Here is a 9470-nt window from a genome sequence, read left to right as displayed (position 1 = left end):
CCTCCCGGTGCCCCGTCCAGGGACCGGCGCAACCTGGAGCCTGGCGCGGGGCCAGGAGGGGTGTGGCGACTCCGGGTAGTGCTGGGACCCCGCCTGGGAACTGCACCGACACCCGACCTGCCCCTCGGAAAGGAGTCTTCGCTCCGGGAGCGGCGGGGGGCCGGGGGAGGGGGCTAAGGGGGAGGCCTAAACCCCCAGGGTGCAGCCGGGGGGAGGACCCGACTGCAGAGGAGGGAGCGTGGCGGAGCAGCCGGCGCCCGCTGAGCCGGTGCGCCAGCCCGGGAGCGCGGCTGCGGCTCGGGAGCCCGCCCTGCGCGCTGTCCTCGGCACCCGGCGGCGGGCTCCCCGCAGCCCTGCATCCGCTCGCGCCGGGGCCACGGAGACGGCGCCGGCCATTCGCTCGCTGCGCCGCCTGGAGCCTGGGCCAGCCCCGGAGAGAGAAGGTAAAAGGAAGGAGAGATGGGGGGCGGGAAGAGGAGGAGAGGGGCTGAGAGGCTGGGTGCAAGCCGAAGAGATGGCAGACAAATTGCGAGCAAGTTTGCACTTGCTTCACGGGCGGTGCGTGCTCGGGGGAAGGCGGGGGCCGTGGGGTGTGCGTGCGGCGCTCTTGGGTGGGGAGGCCGGAGGAGGGGAGCGTGTTCCCAGCATCTTGTACGCAGCTGCCCCTCTGCGGAGCCCCCTCTCTGGCTTGTCATTTCCGCTTATGGCACCTCTCTCTCGGGCTCCAGTGATGCCCAAGCCAAAGGCTGCCACCCTCTCGTTGTGATGGCTGGCACTGCGGCTCCTCTCCGATGGGAGGTGTGGGGCGTTGGACGCATTCTCGGAGCCTCCCTTCCTCCAGCCCAGACTATTTTGGGAAGGGCTGAGGGAGGGGGGCGGGCGGCAAAGCCCAGGGCTGGGAGCCTGAAGGAGGCCCCAGCTCCAGACTCTCCTCAGCTGTCACCCAGCAAACGCCTCCGCGGAGAGCCCACGCTAGGGGGCAAGACAACTTTCCTCTCCTCCAGAAACACGCGTTTCAGACAGGGGTGGTGCGTTGCTGCCCGAGGAGTCCTGTGCAAGGGTGCTCCCCAGGCGGCAGGTGCCGGGCGAGGGGCAGAGGACCAGGCAACAGGAAGCAGCATCCGCTGCAAAGCAGAGGGACCCCTTTGGGAAACGGTGTGCAGCCTGGGTACCAGCCTGGAGGCTGCAGGTTCGGGCCCAGAAGCATCCGCTGTGGAATCGGCCCTACCACCCCGGAATGTTCATGTCTGAGCTGCTCAGTTTGGAGTAGAAACCATGGTTGTAGCTGCCATTTTTCAGTGAAGGTTAAGAAAGTTCAAAGTGAATTATTATTTTTTTCTTTTCTTTAGTGCTTATGTTTGTCTTCATCTGGGAGCCACTTGCCGAAAGAAAACATTTGTAACCAGAAACCAGATCTACCCAAGAGAAAGTGTAATCATTCTCAATTAGGCAAAGGTTATTCATGCGACCCACATGTGCGTAAAATGCTGATTGAATCATGAGTCATGAGGATGGTTTTTTTCCAGAGGCTTGCTGTTCCCCAAGGTGAAAAAGATGAATAGTATAGATAAAAAGTCCCTGACATCACCAGCGCAGTGGACTAGAACATGTCTATTTCTTCTTGTGTCTTTGAATCTGTATTACTTTGTGGCAAATTCAGAATGAAATGTGCCAGATGAAGGCTAGCTTAGTATGTTTCATGCAGAAGATAAAGGTGCCGCTTGACTCAGATAACACTGCTAACCTTTGAAAACATTTGCTTAGCTTCTACGTGGTAGTCTCATTATTGTCTTTCTCAGCTGGTGATTTTCCCCACTGCTTTCTTTCTGTGGTCACTGGGCCCATGAAAAGACTTCTTCTCACTTGATTCTTTTCTGCAAAGGAGTAGGGATTGGGGAAGGGTAGTTTACCATTTTAAAATGTTCACGAGTTGCTTGTGTGAAATGTGTAGGGTGCTACACCTAAGACTTGCTCTCTGATAATTATGCAACAGCTTCTTAGAAATGAGAGGCGGTGTAATGGAAAGAGGAGGCAAGCCCATGATTGGGCAAGGTTGGTAGCATTTTCTCCTGTGGTTCCCGCGCTAGATTCTACCGCCACACCCTGTGGCCTGAAGGTGACAGCCACAGGACCCAGGACTCCCCGGTGAGGAAATCTGCATTTCTCCTCCTCTGTAGTATAGTCCTGTACCCTTCCTTAGGGACTAATTCAACAAGAGCTCATGTTTGGCAAAGAGTGCGGTCTATACTCTAGCAAAGTAGGACAGAAAGGTAACTGATGTGTTTGGGCATGATTAATAATACTCCAAGCTTATAAAAATGAAGTTGACTCGTGACAATATCTTTCATGCCCATCGGCTCTGTACTTTGTCTTTTGATGACTTGCTTGTATTTTTGCTCTTGCAGGCTAAGGACCAATGCTTATTTGGTGCCCTGTAGATATCATAATAGCGAGTAATTACCAGTTGTACTCACTGACCCCCCCACACATACGGTAGCAGTGTATTTATGGTAACTCCAGGATGGGCCTCTTCTTCCCGCTAGCCATCTTTATTCCATTTAGCCACCTTAGTTTTGTTGTTGTTGTTAATTAGACCATTACTAAAGGGTGAAAGAGAAAATCAATAACGAAATTTAAAATTAGACACTTATGTGACTCCTTCCAGCAAAGAACTTAGCTAGAAGGAGGTCGGAATGCATTCATTAGCTTTTCTATTTTTGTTTAAGTGGATTTTAATAGCGATGCTATTCTTGAGCATATTTAGGCAGCTGATTAAGTAATAGCCGTACTTCATGTACACCCCAGCAGCGTGCTGTCCATCAGCTTATGTTTTATGGTGTCACTTCATCCTCTTCAGTCAGAAATGAGCCACCTCAGCTCTGATTGTTGCGGGTTCGGAATTTTCTGCTCTCGTTTCTCCACACCTAAACCTGTAGTGACGTCACTTTAAGATGTATTTCTGTGGCCTCGAAGTGTTTCTTCTAGTGTTTTTCCTAGTTAGTGTCTTCTCTTTTAGGAGCACAAGCAAGAAACTGCTTCAGTAGCCAGTTGTCCACTCTGCTTAGAGCAGCGGTTCTCAACCTGTGGGTCGCGACCCCTTTGGTGGTCCAGCCACCCTTTCGCAGGGGCCGCCTAAGACCATCCTGCACATCAGACATTTACATCACGATTCATAACAGTAGCAACATTACAGTGCTGAAGTAGCAACGAAAATAATTTTATGGTTGGGTCACCACATGAGGAACTGTATTTAAAGGGCCAGAAGGTTGAGAACCATCCGGCCGTGATGATTTGCTGCTGTGCTTGTCACAGGTGTGGGTGACAGAAGAGCATGCTGTTCAGAAAGGAGAATCCCAGACAGCAGACAGTTAAAATCCCTCTGCATCCTGCACAGTAAATACAGCAGATGGCTATTGATTGGGCACTGAGCTTGTTGCCACAGAACCCTGGGTTTCTGCGTTACAACACTCACTCTAGTTTGCTGTAGTGTTGATTTATCATCTCCTCCTCTGGTACATAAGCTCTCAGAGAGGCTTATCTGTCTTGTTCACTGCTGTTTACTTAGTACCATTGTCAAATAGTTTCTCAATACATTTTTTTTTTTTCTGAATGAAATAATAAATTCAGGAATCTTGCCTCTCTGCTAGGTATGGAGGATGGACTTAGCTCCCTTGTCATCTCAGCTCCTCCTGCTGGAAGGGTTTGGAGATGGTGCAGGGACTGCTCATTGGTACACCGCCTAGCAATGTCCACCTAATTCTCCCTTTCCATCCTAATACTGGTTGCTCCCCTCTCCCTCTCCCACCCTCACAATATCCTGTGCCTATTAAAACTTTTAATCACCCTGGACATGGTTATCTTCCCATCATTCTGGTTCAGAGATCACGGCCACAGCCACTGCTAGGTAATCAGTCAGTCCAAGGAGCGACCTTCAAGATCTTGTGACCTTGGACCAGCAGTGGTTTTAGCTGTCACAGGTGCCGCCAATGCTTTTGGAACTGAAGAGCTCGCCTGAGAGCATGTCTTCGCTCCAATTGCAGGGAGAGAAATGGAGGCCAGGGGAAGGAAGGCGGGAGCCAGCGAGGAACTGAAGCTCTACTACATGCCAGGCACACCTTAAATTTAATTTAGCAGGATGAAATCAAACTTATTAGCATAAAATTACTTCCTTTTACAGATGAGGAAACAAGTGCTCAGAGAAGTTCACTTATCTTAAGGTCACACGGACAGTAAGAGGCAGAATTCGGACTCTGCTCCACGTCTTTATAGCCCATTTCTTGGCACCACACTCCCCGGGACAGGCAGTGGTCGAGGGCCTCTGTCCACAGAACCAGCTCCAAATCACCCAACTGTTTGGAACAAAACTAAGCCTAGAGCTCATAGCTTCTAATTCCCGGGCTCCTTTATTATCTTTGTTTTACTCACTCAAACTTTTTAAATCAAATGATATGTCCTCTGAAGTTAAAGTATCCGTAAAAAGCAAGAGTATCATAATTTTGCAAAAGAGGAAATATGTGTACACATGCAAAATATTTTATCTTGTGTCTAAAATAGGAAGGATATTGCATCAACCCCTTTTGCAGGGGGTGGAAGGTTTTCTGGTTGTTAGCTCATAGAGGTGAAGTATTATGAACTTGATTTAATTAAACAAAAATATGTATTGAGGACTGCGATGTGCTCACAGATATACTTGGTATCAATAGGTGAGATGTCAAAGCAATAAGACTTATAGTCTCTATACCTGCAAAATGTCCATGGTCTAATTTGAGTGAGATAAGGCTAGCAATGATTTTAGAGTGAGCCAAGGCTAATAATGGTGAAAAATATAAGACAAATCATATGCATAATAGTATAGATGTGTAGTATTGGAGTAATTGAGGGAAAATAATGCTGAAGGGTGGTACTAAGAGGAATAGGACACACTGTAGAAGTAAGACTGATGCGTAAGCTGAAGGTGGACACAGCAGAGCTATTCTGGCTTTTATGTGGTATCAAAAGAGGGATAGAGGGAAGGATAGATACATATTTGAGTATTAATCTATTGGGTAACATGAATGTGAACTATACAAGGGCAGGAGCATGGTGATCTGCAATGCAATGACTTTTTAAAAATCCTTTTAATTTCACAATTCTTGATTGACAGTGGTGGCCATGTCTTAATCATCTGTGAACTACAGTGCTGAGCATGGCTTGGTGTGGGGCAGCTGAATGAAAATGAATCTCTTTCCTCATCCCTACTTAGTATACAGTATATGTAGATAGATAGATAGATAGATAGATAGATAGATAGATAGATGATAGATAGGTAGATTTCAGAAAGTTACAGTGTTGCATTTGGAGAACCTAACTTTCTAACAGCTTAGAAGAGGCCCTTGTAAGATTCCTCAGGCACTTCTCATTGTCTGTTGGTTTTCAGGTTAAGGTAGCTTGTGTACGTGGGCAGGTGGAATATTTGTCCCCAGGAGGCGAAGGCTGCTAACAGGTACACAGTCATCGCACTGTGGGCCTGGATGCATGACAGGCCAGCCATAGTAATCATTTCTCCTCTGAGAATCACTCGGAGAGCCACCCACTGAGAAGCACCCCTTCAGCCGAGAAGCTGCCAAGTATTGGGTCTACTTCTAGTGGATATCCTTTCAAGTAGCCAAGAGAAGCCCGCCGCTGCCTTTTTATCAACTAATGCTATTCACTGCGCCCACCCCGTCCCCTAACTTGCTAAGTGACCAGAGCCCCTTTCCTGCCCCAGTCCACCTTTTAGATGCTTTTGCACGTGGGGACAGTAGCAGTGTGCAATGTTTTGCATCCTTTTCAAAATGGTAATCTAAAAGAGATTACTGTTGCCCAGCTGGTGTGGCTCAGTGGTTGAGCATCAACCTATGAACTAGGAGGTCACAGTTCGATTCCCAGTCAGGACACATGCCTAGGTTTTGGGCTTGGTCCCCAGTGTGGGGCATGCAAGAGGCAGCCAGTCAATGATTCTCTCTCATCATTGGTGTTTCTATATTTCTCTCCCTCTCCCTTCCTCTCTGAAATCAATAAAAATACATTAAAAAATAAAATAATTTTAAAAAGATTACTATCAGCTTGGAGTTTGTGTATTCTAACCCATTATATACTAGTGTTAATAATGACACCTTACAGCCAGTTGTACATTGTACTTACATGCTTCTACTTAACCAACCCTCCACAAATAATGCTATTTATATACATTCAGTTGATAATAGAATTTTTGATAGCATTCATGGACTCTTCTTATGTTTTTATTTTTCCTTTTGACAGGTGGACCATCCCACATACATGTGCTGTGTTTTCTTTACAGTTTTGTTTTTAGCATCCTCCCCTGCCCCTCTCCCCATTTCTCTTCTCCACCTTTACTAGTATCATCATATCACAGAGATGCATGTGAACTGTAATGTGTCACTCTCACACAGGCCCCTTTGGTTTGGCCCCGTGGTTAAGTTTCTTTCTCTGGGCACATTTTTCACTTTCCTCTTTTTCTGTCATTAATTATTTTATCTGTGGCAAAACCTTCTCTTCAGCTAACCCCAGGGTTAAGAAATTCTTGTTCCAAGTACATGTCTCAATGTCAAGATTTTAGCAACTACTCTCCTACCTCTTTTCCCCCTCCCCCACTGAAGAATTATGAGCTAAACTGGACCAAAGTAGAGGCTTTAGGAAGAAGTTAGAAGGAAAATGTCTTGTCTGCTTAACCACTCCTACTTCACCCTTACAACTTACTTCAGAATCAGTGTGGAGAGAAATAACACGAAATCTAACCAATTTTGACTCCTAAAGTCAGGATATTTGAAACTCAAAATTTTAGAATAAAAATAGTTTTGTATTTATGTTTTAATTCACCAAAGTGTTATTAGGAGCTAAGATTTTATCTCATTCCTGGGAAGTGTACAAACAAAACAGCAACATCATCTGTGCAAAGCAGGCTAACACAGCATAGGTGAGAGAGCCTGTGGGTAGCCCTGACTGGTTTGGCTCAGTGGATAGAGCGTCGGCCTGTGGACTGAAGGGTCCCGGGTTCGATTCAGGTCAAGGTCATGTACCTGGGTTGTGGGCACATTCCCAGGAGGGGGTTGTGCAGGAGGCAGCTGATCGATGTTTCTCTCTCATCGATGTTTCTAACTCTCTATCCCTCTCCCTTCCTCTCTGTAAAAAATCAATAAAATATATTTAAAAAAAGAGAGAGAGAGAGAGAGCCCATGGGTAAAGAGAAATGGAACTCCATGTTTTAAACTTTCACTTTTCATAGACCACTGGGGAAAGTTTGTATTTTAAAACCATGAACTAAAAGTGAACACTTCTCCTCTTAGCTACCAATTTGATTGCATATGTCTTGTGTATGTATTTGTTTTATCAACTATCATCAGAATTCCTAGTAGTTGCCTAGTACCTTGTAAGTATTTCCCCATTATTCATTTCACTTGGTAATGAATCATTTCTTCAAACTGAATAGAAATAGTTCTGATTTGAGCACTATGGTGACCTATGTGGATTTTTTTTTTAATAATGTCCCTGTTCTGTGTGTTTTTCAGGTTCCTGAGTTTATTGAAGAGGAAGGAAAAGAAGTGGTTTCACCTTTGGGAGTGCTGTCTCCGCGCTGGCTGCCCCCGTGCCTGGGGTTGCATCATGACCCCATCGATCCAGTGAAGTTCGAGGTGTTTTCTGGAGCAGCCTTGTCCTGCTCTGCCTGGAGCAAGCCTCTCTGCTGTGGGTTTCATGCTGCAGCGGGGACCATGGCAGCCTCCAGGACGGCCTCTCGGTCTCCGCGGGACATTGCCAACGTGATGCAGAGGCTGCAAGGTGAGGCACAGAAGCGGCCCTCGTTTTGGGCTTTTGTTGTTACTACGCTTTCATATCCGTTTGTCTCAGAACTTTTCAAGGCGCTTGCATTTTTATTCAATTTTACGAAATCATAACAAGGAATAGCAAAATGTCTTTTGTCCCAGTGTTTTCAAACGAGTCGATGCTACCTTAAGATTCTGTCTTCTTTATGTAGCAAAAAGACAAAGTTCTTACGTTGATTTTGCATCTGCGTTTGTGTGGCCTTAGTAATGGTTATTCGGTGTCCAGTGGGAGTTCAGTGCTATAGCAAACTCTCCGTCAATAACAAATGGCAACACAGCTCCGTGACAGTGGTAACAAGTAACTAGATGCTATTGTCTGATAAGTAAACCAGTGGCTTACTTATCCCAACAGGAAAGCCCTTAGAGACATAGAAAGTCTTTAAGAAAAATGGGCCAAAGAGGCCCAAAGGGGTGCTGAGATCTGTGGTTAGTGGCAGCCTGTGGACTGGAACCGCTCCCACCTGTGTTGTTCCTCTAAGAGCAAGGTGCTCTTTGCAAGGGAATCAACAGTCAAAGGCTATGGCAGCTCATAAACGATTCCTATTTGTGAATTTTCTTTCAACATGTATACTCCTTGAGCCATAAAAATCATCATCATCTATAGATATAAGACTGCTTCTCTGTACAATTCCCATTCTACCTCCCCCAGGCTTCAAACGCACGTTCTTAGGATACAAAAATACCCAGTGTTAGCAGGGATTTGCTCTAGTCTTTGTCCAATAATGTTACAGGCTGGCCTTCTGGTTTTCTAGAATCTCCAGCAAGTGATCAGTGTGGCTTTGCACCTTGGGCATCATATTAATCTGTCATAACTCCACTTCCCTGGCTTGCAGTGGACTTGATGTGCACAGCATTAATTTTCAGTTAAGCACGCTTGACCTTTCAAATACAGACTAAATGCTTAAGTCTGGATATTTATGGCCCGCAACATGCTCCCAGCTTTAGAAAATCAGGTCGTGAGGGAAACTGGCAGTTTCCCCACCCGACCAGAAATCACCAATTAGAAGCTCCCCTCATCACGTGATCCCCAATCATTTTTATCTGCCCGGACAGAGTTTTGATGCTTTGGCGTGAGTGGTGCTTATTTCGCATTTATTGTTGTAAGATGCCACTTGAAATGCCAGAAAGAGCCTGGCCAGATAAAAGAACAGATCTCTGTTGAGCGTGTGGGCATAGACATCCTCCATAGGCTGAACAGACCTCTGACTGGGTCTGCCCAGTGCCAGGGATCTCCCATGAAAGTGTAAGTTGTATGTCAGCAGCCAATCATTGACTGGCTGCCTCTTGCATTCAGAACTCCAATACTGAATTTGGAGTTCCATGCCTCTGTGTCTTGTCTTGGCTGTTTTCCTGGGTGTTCATTACTGAACCATTCTATGCATTTGGTGTCGCAGTGACCTCATCTTTGAAGTAATGGAAAGGAAACTTACAGGTCTCTTACAAACTATGGGGGAAGGTAATCCTATCTAATAAAAGAGAAACATGGTAATTAGCCATACATCTGCTACCCTTCCCATTGGCTAATCAGGGAAATATGCAAATTCACTGCCAGCCAAGATGGCAGCCGGCAGCCAGGCAGCTGGAAGTGAACATGAGGCTTGCTTGCTTCAG

The 9470-nt window shown here is 46.3% G+C and overlaps 1 protein-coding gene across 1 annotated transcript in view; it reads left to right on the top strand.

Annotated features, from left to right (window-relative positions):
• Positions 1–230: 230 nt before the first annotated feature.
• SYNE1 (spectrin repeat containing nuclear envelope protein 1) overlaps positions 231–9470 on the top strand; it is a 387878-nt gene continuing 378638 nt past the window's right edge. The window contains exons 1-2 of the mRNA XM_081094059.1: positions 231–443; positions 7548–7815. Coding sequence (XP_080950185.1) covers positions 7749–7815 — 67 coding nt within the window. The 5' untranslated portion in view covers positions 231–443; positions 7548–7748. The remainder of the gene's footprint in view (positions 444–7547; positions 7816–9470) is intronic.

Source organism: Myotis nattereri, assembly GCF_964212035.1.
Source record: "Myotis nattereri genome assembly, chromosome: 6".
In the NCBI taxonomy this organism is placed as follows: Eukaryota; Metazoa; Chordata; class Mammalia; order Chiroptera; family Vespertilionidae; genus Myotis; species Myotis nattereri.
Note: the sequence above shows the minus strand (reverse complement) of the source record. Positions and strands in the feature narration are given on the sequence as shown.